Source organism: Dasypus novemcinctus, chromosome 12 (genome assembly GCF_030445035.2).
Source record: "Dasypus novemcinctus isolate mDasNov1 chromosome 12, mDasNov1.1.hap2, whole genome shotgun sequence".
Taxonomy (NCBI): Eukaryota; Metazoa; Chordata; class Mammalia; order Cingulata; family Dasypodidae; genus Dasypus; species Dasypus novemcinctus.
This window is the reverse complement of record NC_080684.1, coordinates 107,295,744-107,316,002: the sequence shown is the minus strand read 5'-3', so window position 1 is coordinate 107,316,002 and position 20,259 is coordinate 107,295,744. Positions and strand designations below refer to the sequence as shown.

Below are 20,259 nucleotides of genomic sequence, written 5' to 3'. Positions count from 1 at the left end.
AAGTATGCTATTTTGTTTCCAAACACTTGGTGATTTCTCAGATATTGTTCTGTTACTGGATTCTATTTTCATTCTATTATGGTCATAGAACTTACTTTGTATGACTTGTATCTTTTTAAATTTATTAAGACTTTTTTATGACTCTGAATAAAGTCTATCTTGGTAAATATTCTGTATGCACCTAAAAAGAATGTATATTCCTGCTGTTTTAGAGTGGAGTGTGGTATATTTAAGTGTCAATTAGATTAAATTGGCTGATAGTGCTGTTCAAATCTTTTATATCCTTGATGATTTTCTCTATATTTGTTCTATAATTACCTCAACTGTGAATTGGTCTACTTCTCCTTACAGTTCTATCAGTTTTTGCTTCATGTATTTAAAGATCTGTTCTTAGATGCATACACTTTTAGAGTTGTTATATCTTCCTGATGAACTGACACCCTTATTCCTCAAAAATTTTTTTCTGTTCCCCTTCCCTTTTTCAGGGTCTCCAATTATACATAGATTAGGGCACTTAAAGTTGTTCCACAGCTCGCTGATCCTGTTTTCAGTTTTAAAAAATCTTTTTTTCTCTGTGTTTCATTTTGGATAGTTTCAATTGCTCTGTCTTCAAGTTCACTAATTTTTTCTTCTGCAGTGTTTAATCTGCCATTAATCCAACCAGTGTATTTTTAACATTTGTGTAGTTTTCATCTCTAGAAATTTAATTTTCATCTTTTTAAAATGTCTTCCATATCCCCACTTAACTTTTTGAACATGTGTAACCCAGTCATGATAACTGTTTTAATGTTGTCGTTAATCCTAACATCTGGGTTAGCTTCAATTCACTGCTTTTATCCTCATTATGGATTCTCTTTTTCTGCTGCTTTGCACACCTCATAATCTTTATGTGATATTATAATTATAATTATTATAATCTTTGATATTGTGATCTTACCTTGCTCAGTGCTGGATATATTTATAGTCCTATAAATATTCTTGACCTTCTATAATATAGTTAAACGACTTAGAAACAGTTGGATCCTTTTGTATCTTATTTGAAGATTTGTTAGGCAGGACCAGAGCAATGTGCTGGATAATTATTCCTCCCTACTGGGGCAAGACCCTTCTGAGTACTCTACCCAATTTATTTTGGAGTCTTATGTTTTCCATCTGGCAGGTAGAAGCAGGCACTGTTTCCAGCCCTGAGTGAGTGCCAAGCACTCTTCCTGGCCCAGTGTAAGTGCTGGGCACTGTTCCCTCTAATCCTTGTAGATGGTTCTTTTCCCAGCCTCTGGGAATTTCCTCATATGCATGTGCCATTCAGTATTTTAGCAGATTCTGGAATTCTTTCTCTGTACAGCTCTCTTATCTGGCATTTTGCCTTGTGATTTCTAGCCATTTTGGTCTCCTCAGACCCTCAGCTCCATCTCCTCAACTGCTGTGCTCCACCAGGGTCCCTGCACCGTAGCCTGGAAGCTTTCTCCAGGTGGCAAGCTGGATTAATTGTTGATCTTACCTTGTTCATTTCCCATTTCATTATAATCAGTGCCATTAATCATCTGGTGTTGTGTCTTGAAAAATGTTTCGCATATTTTGTTTGGATTTTGGTTGTCTCAGGCAGGAGGATAAGTTGGACCCTGATATTCCATCTTGGGCTGTGAGGCCAGTCATTTTTACACACATAGAATAAGTCAGTGACAAGGCCATCGTCAGTGTGTTTTTCAATCTTTTTACATGCATGTTCCCATCTGATAAATAAAAATATCTTAGATTTTCCTTTAATGTTGTTTTAAACTTCAAAGTAAATGAACTATTAGCTATATTTTTAAAATTTACCCATTCTTCAGCAATTCTGATACAACTCCTTGGGTATAAACTTGAGCTCCTGATACACATCCTTGGCTATATACCAAAACCTTAATATGCCTCCTTAAGTACACACCCAAGAATCTAACTATATCTCCTTGAATAAATACCTGAAACTCTAATACACCTTCTTCAGTATTTGCCCAAGATTCTGATATACCTCCCACCTCAAACATATGTAATTTTTTACTTAAACTCAATTGTGAAATCCATCCTAAAACTTGTGTTCTTCAAGGAATACACAAGATTGTCCAGAGTTCATTATGAACTTTGGAGGATGTGAAACTATCTAATTTTCATACAAATTGTTTTTGGCAGTCCAGACCTAGGCCTAATGTTAGGAATAATGAATTCTGAAGAAAATAAAAAAGGATGAACACTAGTATGCCATAAAACTAAAATAATTAAAATTTTATTTAAAAAATTACTAAAGTCACACAATGAGAAAAGAATTCATCCACCAGAAAGACATAACAATACTGTAAGTATATGCACCAAACAAAAAAGCCTCAAAAACATGAAGCAAAAACTGAGAGCAACAAAAGGAGAAAGAGACAAATCCACAATTATAGTTGCAGATTTCAGCACCCATCTTGAGAAGCTAAAGAGTTCTTAGATTCAATGCTATAAAGAATGATCCATAAAAGGAAAAATTGGTAATTTAGACCCCATAAAAATAAAAAAAACTTTTACTCTGCAAAAAACCCTGTGAAGAAGATGAAAACAAGCTATGGTTTGGGTGAAACTACTTACAAATCACATATCCAATTTAGGACTGGTGTCTAGAATATATAAAGAACTTTCAAGATTTAGCAAAACAACAAACAATCCAATTAGAAAATAGGCAAAAGACACGATTAGACATTTCAACAAAGAGAATATACAGATGGGAAATAAACAGGTGAAAAGATGTTCAACACCAATAACCAATAGGGAAATGCAAACTCAACACACAATGAGTTATTACTATACACTTATCAGAATGGCTAAAATAAAATAATGGCTAAAATGACAACACCAAATGCTGACAGGGATGCAGAGAAACTGGATCACTCATACCTTTCTAGTGGGAATAAAAATTGGTACAGCCACTCAACAAACAGTTGGGCAGTTTTTAAAATAAAACATGCAACCACCAGGTGACCCAGCAATTGCACTCCCAGACACTTATCACAGAGAAATGAAAACTTATGCTTATACAAAAACCTGTACACACACCAAAAGTACAAGTGACAGAAAATATAAAAAATAAATTAGAATTCATCAAAAGTAAAACTTTTTGTAGTATAAACACTATCATCAATTAAGTGAGAAGACAACTGAGAGAACAGGAGAAAATATTTACAAATCACCTACCTGATATGGAACTTGTATCCAGAATATATAAAGAACCCTTAAAATACAACAAAGAGAAGACAAATGACCCAATGTTAATAATGCGCAGAGGATGTGAAAAGACATTTAAACAATAGCCAATAGGCACATGACTACAAGGTCAGATACTCAACATTATTAGTCATTAGGGAAATGCAAATGAAAACTACAATGAGATACCACTTGACAACTACAAGAATAACTATTTAAAAGAAGACACAATAAAGTGTGTTAGTGAGATGTGAAGAAATTGGAACCCTTATACAATCCTGGTGTTAAATGGTATAGTGATTCTGGAAAACAGTTTGGTAATTTCTTAAAAACATAAATATAGAGTTACCATATGACCCAGCAATTCCACTTTGGGTATATAGCCAAGAGAAAGGAAAACACACATTCATGCAAAAACTTGTACATGAATACTCACAGCAGCATTATTTACAATTGCCAAAAGTGGAAACAACCCAAGTGTCTATCAAGAGACGAATGGATAAAAAAATGTGGTATATCCATACAATGGAATCTTTTCTGGCAATAAAACAAAAGGAAGTACTGATACAATATATACCATGGATGGCCCTTGAAACATTATGCTAGGTAAAAGAAACCAGAAACAAAAGACCACATATTGTATGAGTCCATTCATATGCGATGGCCAGAATAAGCAAATTGCATTGGGAAGACAGAAAGTAGATCAGGGTTGCCCTGGTCTGGGGAGCAGTTGGAGGGACTGGAAACGACTGTCAGTAGGTAAGGGATTTCTTTTAGGGTGACCAAATGTTCTAAAATTAGATTGTGGTGACAGCTGCAAAACCCTGCGAATATACTGTATATTGAATTGTATACTTTAAATCAGTGCTGTATAGTATATAAATTACATTTCAATGAAACTAATATTGTTTAAAAAAACATGCAAAAAACTGTATATGAATGGTCACAGAGTTTTAATCATAATAACCAAAATCGGGAAACACGCCAGAATGGGCTTCAGTGGACTACCACGGAGCCCTGATCGGCAGCAGAAAGGAGCGGAACTACCGATCCGGGCAAGAACCTGGAGGAATCGTAATGGAATGATGCCAAGTCAAAAGAGCAATCAAAAGATGACGAAATGTACAATTCAATGTAATGACATCCTTGAAATGACAAAGTGTAGAAATGGAGAACAGATTAGTGATGCCAGGGTTTAGGGAAGGGGTAGGGGTGGGCAAGGAGTGGGGGTGGCTGTAAAAGGAGAAAAGGAGAATCTGAGGGAAGCATTCTAGAGCTTGGCCACATCGGGGCCAATACCTGGCAGTAGCACCCTACTGTAGTTTTGTAAGATGTTACCTGTGGTAAAAAAAAAAAAAATTTATTTATTTATTTTTTATTTATTTCTCTCCCCTTGCCCCCACCAGTTGTCTGCTCTGTGTTCATTCGCTGTGTGTTCTTCTATGACCGCTTCCATCCTCGTCAGTGGCACCGGGAATCCGTGTTTCTTTTCGTTGTGTCAGCTTGTTGTGTCAGCTCTCTCTGCCTGTGGCACCATTCTTGGGCAGGCTGCACCTTCTTTTGCGCTGGGGGGCTCTGGGGGCCCCCCTATGCGAGGGGATATCCCTGCATGCAGGGCACTCCTTGCCCACATCAGCACTGCGTATGTGCCAGCTCCACACGGGTCAAGGAGGCCTGGGGTTTGAACCTCGGACCCCCCATGTGGTAGGTGGACGCCCTATCCATTGGGCCAAGTCTGCTTCCCTGTGGTAAAATTGAGTAAAGCATATTTCTATTATTTCTTACAACTTCATGTGACTCTATAATAAACTCAAACTAAAAAGCTTCATTTTAAAAAAGGCACTGAAAGGGAGGCAAAATTCAGAGAGATATTTTAAGAATAGGTGATCTGTGACGAAAAAGTTTTGATAATGGGTGATGGTAGCATAACACTCTAAATGTAATCAATGCCACTGAATTGATTTGTATACTTAGAAATGGTTTGAGCGGCAAATTTCATATTGTATGTATGTTACAATAAAAAAATAAAAATATGGGAAGCAGATTTGGCCCAACGGATAGGGTGTCCACCTACCACATGGGAGGTCCAAGGTTCAAACCCCAGGCCTCCTTGACCCATGTGGAGCTGGCCCACGCGCAGTGCTGATACGCTCAAGGAGTGCCGTGCCACGCAGGGGTGTCCCCTGCATAGAGGAGTCCCACACGCAAGGAGTGCGCCCCGCAAGGAGAGCTGCCCAGCCTGCCCAGGAATGGCGCTGCACACACAGAGAGCTGATGCAGCCGGTGCCACTGGCAAGAATACAAGCGGACACAGAAGAACACACACCAAATGGACACAGAGAGCAGATAACTGGGGGGGCGGGGAGGGTGGAGGGGAGAGAATTAAATAAATAAATAATAAAATAAAATAAATCTTGAAAAAATAAAAAAATTTAAAAAATAATAAAATAGGTGATTTGTTATGTATTCTGATCTGCAGTTTTTAGAATCTATATGTGGTAATAAAGGTAGTTACAATATGTAATGTAGAAACTGTCTTTTGTATTTGCTTGTTTAACTTTTTATTTGGAGATTGAAAAAAATGGAACAAAGAACGCCATATATCCTCGACTCATATTTACTTATGACTAGCAGTTTATCCATTGCTTTTATCATTTGCTCTTTCTTTTAAAGGTAGGTAGCCAGATAGCCAGCAATATACATACACAGCCACACACATGTACACACATGTATGAAATATACACATGTGAATATACAGGCACATTTACATACATAAGGACAAATACACGTGCATGCATGTCTATTTGGGGCCCACTTATATACACCATGGTCCCACCCCTAAATACTGAAGTGTGCTTTTCTTAAAAACAGGGAGGTTCTCTTATCCCCCCAGGACAGCTGTCAATGTCAGTAAATCGAACAGCGATGCCATGCCTTCACGTACCACTTACAGTCAAATTTTTCAGTTGGCACAATAATGTCCTTTACAGCCTTTTTTCCTCTCCAGAACAGGACCCAGGCTAGGGGTCAGGTGTTGAATTTCATTGTCATTTCTCTGTAGCATATTTTCTTCTAAAACAGCCTTTCAACATCTTTTATGATACTGACACTTTTAAACAACGCCTCCACCTCTCCTTCCCCTCTTTAATAGAAGGTGGAAACTGCTGTAAGAACTACTTATAAAAAGTTATTTTTCAGTAGGTATCTGCTCAGATGAATCAACACTTCATAAAATCTTCTAACTCAAGGTTTCCGCGCCCCATTCCAAAACTACACTCAGACAGGTTCCCAACCTCTCCGTCCATTCCCACACACTCGATTTCGTCAGTCTGCCAGCTGGAAACGTTTACAAGGCTTTCCGACATGGGAAGTAGAGGCTCTCAGAGCTACACAGCTTCCATTCCTCTTCAACACGAAAAATAAAACTGAAAACATCAGTACTCCATAAATCCCCAAAGAAGAAGACAGTGAAATAAGTAACAACATCTATCTGGTAACGCAGATTTTAAACAGCTCAAAACAATTCAAAACCTTCAGCGAGTATCAGTAACAAGAGCCTCTCAGTGGCTGGTTATAAAACAATCCTTCTCTGCAGAAAGGAAGAATTCAACTGAAAGGGGCGAGTGCACTAAGGGAAAAGAGACAATCTGCTAAAGGGGAAAAAAAGGAATTTTCTGCTATAAAGTTCTGCATAAAAAGAAAAGAAACAGGAAACCTACGAAGGGTTCCTCATCACACCCCGTGCCAGGGACTCGGAGGAGGAGCCCGTCGTGCTTCCGCGGGGCCGAGCGCGGGTCGGGCCGCACGGCCTGTGGGTCAAAGCAGCGCTGCCCGCGCGCAGAGCGCGTCGCGGACGACCCGGAGGCCGAAGCGACCGTCCACGGGCTTGGACCTGGCCCACCCTGCCGTGGCCCTGGTCTTTCAAGTCCACGCAAGGTGACGGCTTATAGTCCCCAGGAGTCTGGGGTGTATGTTGTTTTCACAGATGGTTTCATCTTCAGTTACTTCCACCCATCCACCTGTTTCTGTCCCAGTGCCACCTGCAGGCTCACAGGGCCCCTGCCCCCACCCCGGGCTCTGACTGCCCGCCCCCACCTGCTTCCTCCCCTCCCTGAGGGTCCCGGGCCTCGTTGCCAGGTTCTTCTCCTGGAGTAGCGCACAGAACAGACCCCGTTTCCCACCGCGAGCGCAGGGACTCCTCCCAACAGCCCCCACCCCAAACACCTGAAGAAATGGACCAAGGACGGGCAGCATCCGAGGTCACCAGCTCCTGTTCCCAGCCCTGGGGACACAGGCCCGTGCTTTCCTAATGCATCACCTCGTTTGTCCATCGTATGCCCTCCTACCCGTCTCTCACTTCTCTGACAAGAGCCAGAGGGGGCCCTTTCATCATTATCATTCTAAACTTATTTTGAAATAATTTCAAACTCAGAGGACAGTTGCAAAAATAATACAAATCCCACACAGAGGACTTCAACGTACCCCTACCCCGAGACCCACCGATTTTAATATCGTGGCACCTTCGGCATGCCATTCTATCGCCATTCTATCAACATCCATCCACGCCCCTCCCACCCGCGCCGCCTGGCACAGAGAAGGGCCTTACAGACACGTGACGACGCCAGAGGTGCAGGAGCGAGGCTTCATGTCCCAGTGCTCTGGCAGTCGTCGTGGCGACCCCATGCTTTCCCGCCTCTACACTTTCTCCAGTTCCTTCTGGCTGGAGTGTCACTCATCCCCACACGTTTTAGGGGACGCTCAAATACCAGTGCCTCCTGAAAGTCTCCCCAGAACCCCTCAGCTCACAGGTATGGACGGGTGCTTTTTCAGCCCTGTTGACCTGTCACGCCTCACAGCAGCATCCCATCTCGTTGGCCTTCCTTGCCCCAAACAGGCAGGCCTTCTATAAACACTTACTGAAGGAATCTGACATGGGTGCTAAATGATAACCATTGCCTCCTTTCTTACAAAAAATCTCACACCATTTTAAGAAACGGAGCCGTGAAAGACGTCGATAGAGTGGGTGCCAGCAATGTTTAAAGGGCATGGCTGGACTCCAAAGTGCCTCCTGAGAGCACTCTGGGAAGGGGTGCAGTTACTGGCTTTACGGCCATTTGAACTGTCTGTAATCAGCCCTGCAGAGCCCATTTTTCCATTAAATATAAGCGGGGTGCCTACAAGGGCTTGGGGCCAGATGTCCGTATCGCTTGAGAGAACCGACACCTGTACGATACCGAGTTGTCCCTTTCACGAATATGGTATACCCATCTATCTATTTTATTTATTATAAATACCCATCTATTTATTTAAAAGAATATTATTATTCTTTTAAAAATATAATCAGTTTTCTGCGTCAAAGTCTTGCATAGCTTTTTAAAATTTATTCCTAGGTATAAGATATTTTTATTGTGGTATATATATACACACACATATGCAATTTGCTATTTTAAGTATACAATTTAGTGGCACTAATTACATTTACAATATTGTTCAACTGTCTCCAAATTTTTCATCATCTGAAACAGAAACTGTGTCCCTTAAGCAATTTAATTTCCTATTCCCCCAGTCCCTGTTAACCTCTAATTTACTTTCTGTCTCTGTGTATGAATGGATATGTGGTATTTTTGATAATAATATGTTATATTTGCCAAATGTTTTCCAGAGTGGCTGCACCATTTTACGTTCCCATGAGCAGTGAGGGAAACTCACTCCAGCTGTTTCACATCCTCACCCACACTTGGTTGACTTCTTAATTTTACCACTCTAGTGGGTAGTTAGTGATATCTCTCTACTAATAATAGTGATATCTACCACTATTAATTTGCATTTCCTTAATGACTAAAGATGTAGAGCATCTGGTCACATGCTTAACTGCCATGCAGTGCCCTCTGTTGAAGAATTCTTTCAACTATTTTGTCTGTTTTTTATTGTTATTTGTCTTATTAAATTGTAAGTGCTCCTTATATATTCCAGCTATAAGTCCTTTGTTGGATATATGTTTTGCAAATATTCTCTCCAAGCCTATTGCTTATCTTTTCATTTTCTTTCTTTCTTTCTTTACCCCCCGCCCCTCACTGTCTGCTCTCTGTGTCCATTCACTGTGCATTCTTCTGTGTCTGCTTGTTTTCTCTTTAGGCGGCACCGGGAACCCATCCTGGGACCTTCCAGAGTGGGAGAGAGGCGCTCAGTCTCTCGCGCCACCTCAGCTCCCTGGTCTGCTGCGTCTCTTGTTGTCTCTCCACAGTGTCTCTTTTTGTTGAGTCATCCTGCTGCACCAGCTCTCCACTCAGGCCAGCTCACCACATGGGCCAGTTAGCCTTCGCCATGAGACCCTGGGAATCAAACCCTGGACCTCCCATATGGTAGATGGGAGCCCAGTCGCTTCAGCCACATCCGCTTCCCTCTTTCCATTTTCTTAACAATGTCTTTTGATGAGCAAAAGCTTTCAGTTTTGATGAAGTCAAAGTCATTTACGTTTCCTTTTACAGTTTATGCTTTTTGAATTATATTTAGGAAATATTTGCCAAAGCCCAAATCACTAAGAATTTCTCCTATATTTTCTTCTGGAAGTTTTATAGGTTTTTCTTTTTTTAAACTCTTACAAGTACGTCTATGACCCCATTTCAAGTTCTTTGCTTTTTGTTTTGTATCTAGTGTGAGGTGAGCATCAAGGCTCATTTTTTGCATATGGCAACCCACCTGTCACAGCACCTTTTGCCCCCATGGACCAACCTGGCACTTGGTTGAAAATCAATTGACCATATATGTGTGGGTCTATTTTTGGACTTGTTATTCTGTTTCACTCACCTATTTGTCTATTTGCAGATCATTTGGGGAAGAACTGCCATCTTCATGATATTCAGTCTTCTGACCCAAGAGCATGGTATACATTGCCATTTCTTTAGGTGTTTTTAAATTTCAGCAATGTTTTATAGATTTCAGTGTCTTGCACATTTTGTCCCTAAGGATTTCCTATTTTTTGTTGCTTGATTACTTTTTAAATGTTGACCTAAACTTGTGTTCCTGGAATAAACCTAACTTTCAGCATGATGAAGATGTGATTTCATTGTTTTCTGGCTTCCATTAGCTCTCAACTGTTGCTCCTTTGAAAGTAATGTCTTTTTTCCCCTTCACCTCTAGTTCTCTTGCCTTTGGCTTTTCAGTGTTTTACTACAATGTGTCTAGGTACTATTTTTTCTTTCATCCTGCTTGTAGTTCTTTAAACCTCTCGAATTTGTGACATGATGTCTTTTATCAGTGTCGGAAAAACCTTTAACCACTTCCTCTTCAAATATGGCCTCTCTCTTTTCAAATGTTCGCTCTCTCTTTTCCTCTTGGAATTCCAATTTGCCAATACCCATTATCTGTATATTCTGTATATGGTGCTTTCATGGACATTTGTGGACATGCACAGAGCAGCCAAAAATTTGAGTCACCCGACACGCCTGTGCCCAGCTGAGGTTGCACAGGTGACACGCAGCCTCTTGTTTCCGCTCTCATCCCATGGACTGCGGTGCTTTTCATGGTATGTTTAGTGCTACATTTTCTAGGCCTCCAAGCACAGTGCCTCAGTGCTGTCTAGTGCCCCTTAGTGCAAGAAGGCTGTGACAGGCTTCACAGAGAAAACACGCATGTCAGACCAGCTGTGTTCACGCGTGAGTTATACCACTGGTGGCGGTGAGGTCAGTGTGAATGATCCAACTACCTGCACCCGAATGCAATTTATGACTAAACACGCTTAAATTTATGTTGAGGCTCTGTTTACATGCTGCTCTAAAATGTTCTGCAGACAGTGATACTGATTCTAGGTTCAATGGCGGCCGTCTCTAAAAGGTGGTGAAGCAAAGAATTTCCTGGGGAATCGTTGTATGCAAATTCAAGGAAGGGGCAAAAGATACGAAGTGTCTTTAAACAGAAACACACATAAGACAAGATTATGCGTTGATGGTTGAGGACATACGACCGGGGCTCCCAGGAATTTCACCTGTACCACCCTGGGGTAATATTTAGTATTCACAAATCCCACAGTCGCAGAGACCTTGTAGGTCACGGCTGCTGAGGCTGATGGGAATCAACTGCGCTTGCATGGCAGAAATTTTCACTTTATTCTCTACGTCTGCATTTCCATCCTTTTGTCTCTCTGTGCTTCATTTTAGGTATTTTTTACTCCTGATCTCTCTCTCCTACAATTCACCAGTTCTCTCCTCAGTGGCATCTGCTCTGCCATTATAGCTATCCACAGAATGCTTTAGTTCAGTTCTTTTGCATTTTTTAGTTTTACAGTTACCATTTGGCTTTTTTTTTTCAGATCAAGGCCCTTGCCAGTTTCTAGGAAGTGTAACAGAAAGTGGTGAGTCTGGTGGTTGAAAGTGACGTAACACATCATCGAACCTGGAGAAAGGGGGTGAGGGTGATTTCTCCAAGAACAGCCGGCAGCAGCTCTGCTCCCACCCGACAGAGCAAGGCCAGCCGTCCTGAGAGCACGTGGTGCTGCCTCCCTGCCCACTGCCCGCTGGGCAAGCAAGAAGCCCGTCTGCTCTCCTAGGGATTAGCATCACCAGTTTTCTATTACCTTGGAAAAGGGGCGTTCATAAGAGACTCGCATTGTCTAGGAAATCATTTGCCTTATTCACTTTGATCAAACCCAGAGGTAGTGCACTAGAGCCCACATCGCTGCTCTTATCCACCGAGTTTGCCCTCGGGCAGAGATTATTATGCTTATTTTATTAAGATAGAGTCACCCATGTGGGGCTTTTCTATTTTTTGTTTTGTTTTGTTTTATTTTATTTTTTTCCTCTTCCCACTACCCCAATTGTCTGCTCTCTGTGTCCATTCACTGTGAGTTCTTCTGTATCTGCTTGTATTCTTGTCAGCAGCACTGGGACTCTGTGTTTCTTTTTGTTGTGTCATCTTGCTGTGTCAGCTCTGTGTGTGTGCGGCGCCATTCTTAGGCAGGCTGCACTTTCTTTCGCGCTGGGTGGCTCTCCTACGGGGCGCACTCCTTGCGTGTGGGGCTCCCCTATGCGGGGGACACCCCTGCGTGGCAGGGCACTCCTTGCGCATGTCAGCACTGCGCGTGGGCCAGCTCCACACGGGTCAAGGAGGTCCTGGGTTTGAACTGCGGACCTCCCATGTGGTAGATGGACGTCTTATCCATTGGGCCAAGTCTGCTTCCCGCTTTTCTGTTTTTAATGCTAGAACTTTTGGCAACCATGAAAAAGAAGATCCTAAATGTAGAATGTTTCTTGACTATAGGTCATGAGATACGGAATTGGTGTGTCATCACCTAAGATTTCAATTCTGCTGACATAAGTGGGTTAAAAGAAGATTAACTTGAGCACTTAATACCTTGAATCTAAAGGACTAAAGTGGGTTCTAAAATTTTCTGGATAATTTCCACTCACTCTTTCCTGTCCCCCGACTTAGTACCATTAGGGAAAAGAAATCCCGGACTTTAAAGACGAGTAGGTATTGAGCTGTCCGTTCCAATCCCTGTGAAAGCCTTGCACGCTGCCTCGCCGGCCGCAGGCCTCTGGGACAGACTTGCCCAGCCTCCGTCTAGTCCACCTCTCACCACGCGGCAGGTGGCCATGTGTGTCTTCGTTGTTGTTTGTTTGTTTAGGAGGTACCAGGGCTCGAACCCAGGACCTTGCACGTGGGAAGCAGGTGCTTAACTACTAGCTACATCTGTTCTCCAATGAGAGCCGATTTTTTAGTTTGCTTGTTTATAGGAGGTACCAGGGATTGAACACAGGGCCTTGTATGTGGGAAGCAGGAGCTCAGCTCCTGGAGCTACATCCGTTTCCTTCCTTTCCCCTTAGCCTGGACGCCCCACTCATCACCTCATGCAGGGCTTTCAAAGGACAGGGAATTCTATCTTGTTTTTCTACCGCTTTCCCCAGCGTCTAGAACAGTGCGTGGCACTGAAAACATGAATGAGCTCATGAATACACGACTGATGGGCTCAATGGGCAATCGTTGAAGTGAAGGCAGAAAGTGCCAAACCAGAGAGATTCAAACTGTCAAAGGCAGTCTGATGGACAAAAAGCCTGCCTCTAGGTTGGGGGTGAAATCAGGAAGGCTTCCTGAAGGAGGCGGGCTTTGATGACACCTTGAAGGCCTCTCAAGTGGAAGGTGTCCCGGCAGGAGGACTGGCCGGTGGCACATCCAGAGTATGGTGGTGAGCGAGGCCCACGTGGAACCAGCGTGAGCGACACTCAGCTTCACCAGCCACTCGAGGAGGCACCTGCGGGGCCCCAACAGAGCTTCCACCCGGAGGCTCTGCCTCGGCTGCACAGTCCTGGGAGGGTTCCGAGAGCGCAGCTTGAAGCTGAGGGGTCTCAAGGGTATGGGGTGGGGGAGCAGGATGGGGGTCTGGGCAAGGAGAGTCCTCCAGACAGATGTGGAAGGAAGGAGCACAGCCCTGAGAGGGACTGGAGGCAGCCAGGGCAGAGAGAGTCGGGGTGTGTGCTCCCCCTGCACCCCTGAAAGCGGTAACTATCCAACAATGAGTCGATACAAAGGCTGGAGAGAGCTGACCGGAAGCAGGGAGCAGCTGCGGACTTCTTACTATGTGCCAGTTACAACAATCTCCCACAGCCACCAGCAGCCCCTTCAATTTGTAGATGGGGAAACTGAGGCCCAGGCCAGTGAGCAATCCATACGTGGCAGAGAGCAGGTGGGTCAGGGCCCACACATCACTGTGTAAACGTGCAGAGGATCGCTATCTTAGAATAACAGGTGAATGGATGCATGGTATCTCAGCTTCCAATGTCACCTTTTCATCCCCAAAAAGAAATTCCTTCTCCAGGTTTTCATTTGTAATTGCTCTCCCTTGTCTTTCAGGGGTTTCGCTCTGGGAGAGAGAGTACTGGGGCTGATACCACAACTGGACATTCTTCTTTTCTGAAACAGCTTCTGGAAAACGACTTCTGAGAAAGCCCACGTGGAAACCATCCATGCCATCACGAGCAGCTGGCACTTCCCAGCTATAGTGCTCTTTTATTTTTAATAGTACCCAGAATCTGCCATGGATAGATCTGCTTCCCTGGTTATTTACCCCCTCTGGACTCTTGTTTCTCTTCCTTTAAGCCTTGCGCTTCTATTAGCATTAAAGATTATCAGTTGTCCTTGAACGTGGTTAAATATTCACCTTCTTTTAGACTTCTGACTTAGACACTAAAAGCAAACTTTGTCAGGTTCATCTAAGTAAAAAGAATGGAACAGAAGAAAAAGAAAAAAAAGCCCTTTTTTTTTTGTTTGTTTCCAGAGTGAGCGACAAATACCGTATTTATCTCTTCCTACCCTGCTATCCTGCTAAGGACTCATTACATTCTAAACTGACAACGCGCCAGGTCTGGGCTCTGAACGCGCTGCGACTGCTCTGGTTTTGCAGCCTTCCACTTAAAGCCCCTCCTGCCCGCCCTCCCCACCACCCTCTTCCAGTTAAACACGCCAGCACTTCTCACTTGCTGCCACTTCTCTGGCAGTTCCAGGCTTTGGTTTCCAGGTTGGTCCAGCAGAAGGTCAGCAGTCCCGGGCTCCCCATTTGTGAAAACTCCCCCAACTCCATTTCCTGGAGAACTTCCGACCCCTGACCCCCGCCTCCTTCCGAGAGCAAGCACCTTTGCCTTACCTTCCGCGCCAGCTCTAGCATCCGCCCTCGCCAGCTTGGACAATCGCTCTAGGCACCGACATCTCCGCCCCCACGTTCTTGTGCCATCGCTTGTCACGCAAGTTCCTGGCACCTGTTAGCACTAGCCTCTCCTCTCAAGGGGCACCAGCGTCCAACGCACGTCAGGTCGCGGGGGCCTCTCTCCTCTCCATGCCTCTAACTGAACCTCTCACCTTCAAAATCTTTGCACAACGGAACTTTTTCTTGAACTACTTGCCTTTCTCAGAACTCCTCATTCTTTGTAACAGATTAACTTTCTGTCTATGGTTTGAGAACGACAGCCACGGAAGGCTGTCCTTTCTGGAACACGCTCCGAGAAACGTGAGTTTTTCTAAGGAAAGAGAAGGAAGGTTGTCTCGGAACCTCCCCGCAAGCGCTTGTGATTGTGAATCATCAGGAGCCCGTTCAGGGCAGGGGGTCAAAGTCCCCTCGCCACCGTGGTGACAGGTTCTGGAAACCTTAATAAGCAAAAGAATCCCCTCGGGGCTCCCAAAGTCCCAGCACACCCTCGCCACAGCAGAGCCTGCCCTGTGGGACGCCACTGAAAGCCACTTCCCCGTCCTGAGAGATGGCTCCACTGGAATCAAACTTCGAATTCCTCTGAAAGATTTTTCTTTCAAATAGCATTCGTGTTAATCTCCCCCCAACACACAGAGAGGAAAACAGAGGAATAGGTGGGACAGTGAATAAATAGGAAACTAACCCGATTACTGAGCTGTCCCACCAAATGAGACTGTACTTTAGAACTTATCAAATGCACTCCTCCTCGTGGGCAGAGGGTAATAGTTTCCTTATGTTGGCAGCCTAGATGTCAACTTGTTCAGTCAGGGAAGCTGCCTGAAACTGCTTCCAAGAATTGTTCCGGTAAAAAAATACCACTCAATATATAGGCAACAGAAGAAAACTTGCTTTCAGATGATCAAGACGTGACTGTCACTCAATCCCGCCATCCAAATTCCACAGGCCACGCTCAACTGTAAAGACGCATTTAAACAGGTAAGGCAGACCACTGGCTTGTTAGGATGTTTCCGAAAGGGACAAATCCACGTGCCACTCTTTAAATAACTGGCTTGCTCGTATTGTAGCTTGGTGATTTGTGACCTCAGTACGGTTATCACATAACCACAGGCCTCTTCAGTTACAAATGGGGCTGCACATCCTCTTAATAAAAGAGGAACCACTGTGTCGTTTACTCAACTGTATTATCATTCCCAATCATTTGTATGAAGTTTCATTTACTTTAGACAATTAGTCATTCTGTATTTGCTTTCCTAATTCTTAGTCTTCAAAATGATACGCTTTCAAAGGTTTACTTGTGAGCTTCAAGTCAAGAGTGTCATGCCAGCAGCTCTGAAGAGAAATGACCACTCCTTTTGTCTGCAAATCTCTCAAACAGAACAAAACAGCAGAGCCCCCGAGTTCTGAGTCCTGCAGGCAGAAGTCCCTGTGTCGGTGGCACTCTCCTGTCTCCACAGCTGGCCGCTGAGCTGGCATTCAGTTAAACACATGCACTCCCTAACGTACAGCGCTGTAAACGCACCTCTGCCTGAGTCAGTTGTTTGAGATCTGAGTCCATCAGCTCACAGCATGAAATGGCACTTTAGGTAAGTTTCTCAGGCTATCTCACGAGAAGCTGATGTCATGCACAACATGCCCAAACTAGCAATAATTACTAACAGAATCATCTCAACTGCAGCTGCCCCCGTGACAGCACTATCGTGCCGGAAACCCCGTGGGTGCATCCAGCACCATGTGGGGGGCACCCTATCTGGCCCTGGCAGAAGAATGGGCTCTGCCATCCTGGGTGGGAGGGAAGCTGTGAAAGCGGCGGGGGGAAGTCCTGCCGCTGTGGGGCAGACGGCCATCTGTCGGTCCGGGGTCTGTGCTTCTGTGTAGGTAGCCCCCACCCAGCCCCGGCCCACATCAGAGTACTGCAGTGGACATGGAGACCTACCAATAAACAGTTGTTGAATTCAATTCTGTTAATCATTTACTCATTCAACGAACACTGATAAGTACCTAGAAGAAAGCACAAGCAGGGCAGAACCGAATGGGACCTAAGCTCTGCCTGCCGCGGGTCAGGCTCAGTGGTGAGGTGACCCAAACAGCCGAACGCAAGGCTGCGACCAGGACAGCCCCAGCTCGCCCTGGCCTGGAGAGGTGCGCGGGCAGGCCAGACGCCCCGGAGGAGCACCCACCCTTGTACAATCCAGACCAGGGGTCCAGGAGCTTGAAGTGAAATTCAAGAAAACATTCTCCTTGTGGGGACATGTTGGCGCGGGCATGATCGAGTTATTACGTAACACAGTGTAGTGTGGACTCAGTCAGGGGCCCGTGGAACCAAAAAGGTGAAGAGCCGCTGGTCTAGGGCGACGTGGCTGAGGGCAAACGCAAAACGGCATGCCCCCAAACCTGAGGTCGTGTCTACGGTCAAAGCAAACAGGAGCCACGTGGGGTGCTCTCGCTCTTCTTGATGTTGGACGCTTGTGTATCTATTCAAAACGGGGAAAAAAATGTGTGTGTGTGGGGGTGGGTGGGTGTTTCTTTTCCAAAGCCTTTGAGCAATCATCAGAGCAAAATCAACACGGGTACCAGGTCAGGCGGAGGGGTCCCACCTTTTCCAGACACCTCCTCGGAGGCACAGGTTTCTGGGGTTCCCAGAGTCTTCACAGGAGCCACCACCTGTGAGCTTCACAACCCCTCGGGGAGGGAGAACAGAGACGAACCCGTTTTCTGGTGGGAACACGGCAGTCTGGAAGGTGGACAAAGCTAAGGGACTAGAACCCAAACCTGGCGAGAGACAGTGGGACACCTTTTCCGCTCCATGAAGCTGTGTCCGCATGCAAACCCCAAGTTCCAAATCCTTTTTATTTGACTCTGTCCTGGCCTTAGATGCACTTGACCACAAAAAGAATGCCGACAGGGCTGACTGAGTAAGGAATATGCTCATCCCTCTTAGAAGCACATGACGCCTTCCTGGCCTCCACTGCCACAGCCCGCTAAGTAATGAAATACTACGGAAACCGAGGAACGGCCACGCCTCCAGGTAGTGCGCACGTGAGGCTCCGTCACCTGAAACCTGTTACCTGGAGGACAGGTGGGTAGTACCTCCTTCCACAAGAAGTTCACGGTGCTCCAGCAACAGAAGGATTTGGAAGAAGAAACAGGTTCTTTTCAACACTGTTCACTTTCCCCCATTTGCTTCCTCATTTACAAGCACCTGTAACAAGCTGGACCCTGCCCGCCTTCACCTCTGCCCCACCACGCTGCCTTAGGGGTCACCTAGTCTACGGAACTAAGTAGGCTGAAGGGGTGAATGGATCCCACATCTCTCCTACAACAGAAACCAGGCCTTTTTTTTTGAAACATCTATGGAATATTTAGAGAACTGACTCTCCACCATACCACGCAAACCAGAAGTGCAAACACAGCCCCTCCAGCTCCAAATCTGCAGAAAGGCTACCGGCCTCTCCTCTGGCTGCCGAATAGCACAGATAATAAAACTTGAACACCAGCCGCTCAGAAGCCAGAACACTCATCCAGCTTGCTAGGAAGGTCTCCGCGCACACCGCGGACAAAGACTGGGAGAGGAAAAAGGGAGGCGAGGGATGGAGTGTTTAAAATCTGTTCACAAGTTTGGCACACATGAACTTGTCAAAAGAACTATTTTATGATTATGGAATGTCCCCTATCATACATTTAAGATGGGGGAAGAGAGGGTGAAAGCAAACATTTTTTTTCTACCTTTAGGGAATTTACTTTTGCTCCAGAGTTGCAGAGAATCTGGTCTGCTGGCCTGTCGTGGACTGGACCACCACGCCACGCTGAACGTGCGGGGCTTCTGTGGCCGTCCCTGCGCCGGGAGTTCTAGCACTGGCCAGCTCTCCCAGAAGCCATCTGTTTAATATCCAGGTTAGACTCAGAGCGGCTAGGAAACAGCAGGCCGCTCTTCAGTGGTCAGTGATCGCACCTAAGTAAGAACGTTTCTCCAAGTGACACGGTCTAGTATTAAATTACAGCAGCCGGGCCTGCGGGAAAGCAAGTTCTTAGTCAAACTCCCAGGAGGTCGAAACTTCACCAGGAGGGGCTCCAGATGCGCCTTGGTTTAAAAGCCTGAACGCGCCTCTAACCTTCATGGAGAGGGAGGGCGGCAGGAACGCGGCCGCCAGCAGCGCCCGCAGACCTGGGGGACGTTCGTCGGTCAGCTCCTCTCCTTACCTGCCGACGCCGCCGCGCGGGTCCCGAGCGTGTCCTCGCCGGGAAGGAGGGCCTCGCGCGCCGGCCTGCGCGGCCCGAAGGTCAAGGAGCAAACGATCACAGCGTGTTCCCTGGATGCCCCCAACGCGCCACCACCTTGGAAGAGGAAAGTCACCGTGACCCCGCTGCTGGCCACCGCAGCGGTGGCGCAGGGTCGCTCCCACCTCCCCGCCCCGCCTTTCCCGACCGGCCCGCGCGCGCCCCAGGTCGCCCCAGTTTGGAGAAGGTGACATTCGAGGGCCCCCGCTCCCCCTTTTAAAACTGAACAAGGCGAGGAAGGCCAGGGCGCGCGCGGCCGGGCGGGTGGGCGCGGGGGCAGGGCCCGCTCCAACTTCGTGCGGCAACCCCTGCGCCCCGCGGCTTCTCCAGCGCCTCGCCGGGTGCGGGGGCTCGGGGAGACCCCGGCGCGGAGACGCCCCCCGACCCAGCCGATGGCACCGGCGGACGGCGCGGGCCCCGCGCGGCGAGACCCCCGGGCCGCGCGGGGGAACGAGGGTCCTCGAAGACGGCTCGGCGGCCGCGACCCCCGCGCGCTCCTTGGCTCCTTCCGTCGGGGCGCACCTGCCCGTGCCGCGCTCGGCCGGGGCCTCGCAGTCGCCCCGCCTCGGGGGTCCGCGGGGGGCTCGGGAAACGCCCCCCAAGTCGGTGACGCGCCCCGCCGCGCGGGCCCGCCCGCCAGGAACCCGACCTCCGCGCAGCCCCCGCGCCACCGTCAGCCGCCGACGCCGGGGCCGCGGGCCGGGCCGGGGCGCTGGCTGAGTGGCCGAGAGGCCGAGCAGGGGGCGGCCCCGGCGCCCGGGGGGTCCCCCGCTCGGGCCCGCGCGCATGCGCGGCCGCCGCCCCGCCCCGCCGGCCCGGTCCTCGGCCCGGGAGTGGGAAGGCCCCCGCGCGCCCCCGCCGGCACCTGGGCCGCGCCGCTCCCGCGCCTGCCGGGCAGCCCCGCCCGGCCCTGCCCGGCGCCGCCCCCGCGCCCCGGCCCGCCGCGCCCCGCGCCGCCCCCGGCCCCGCCCGGAAGCCCGCCCCGCGCCCCCCGCCCCGCGGCCCCCGGCGGGACACACCCCCGGACGGCGGCGCCCGATTGGCTGCGGGGCGGGGGGCGGGGCCGCGGGGCGCCG

The 20,259-nt window shown here is 47.1% G+C and overlaps 1 protein-coding gene across 5 annotated transcripts in view; it reads right to left on the bottom strand.

Moving 5' to 3' along the window:
- PPARA (peroxisome proliferator activated receptor alpha) overlaps positions 1–20,084 on the bottom strand; it is a 71,634-nt gene extending 51,550 nt beyond the window's left edge. For 2 of the 5 annotated variants that reach the window (XM_058308935.2, XM_058308937.2), the window contains exons 1-2: positions 19,706–19,980; positions 19,106–19,240 (exon numbers count right to left, since the gene is read on the bottom strand). Coding sequence is in view for 1 of the 5 variants with exons in the window: in XM_058308933.2 (XP_058164916.1) it covers positions 14,849–14,869 (21 nt within the window). In the remaining 4 variants the exon portion in view is untranslated. Of the gene's footprint in view, positions 1–14,848; positions 15,239–19,105; positions 19,666–19,705; positions 19,981–20,048 lie in introns of those variants that run through there. The other 3 variants (XM_058308936.2, XM_071219108.1, XM_058308933.2) reach the window with 3 other exon arrangements.
- Positions 20,085–20,259: the final 175 nt, after the last annotated feature.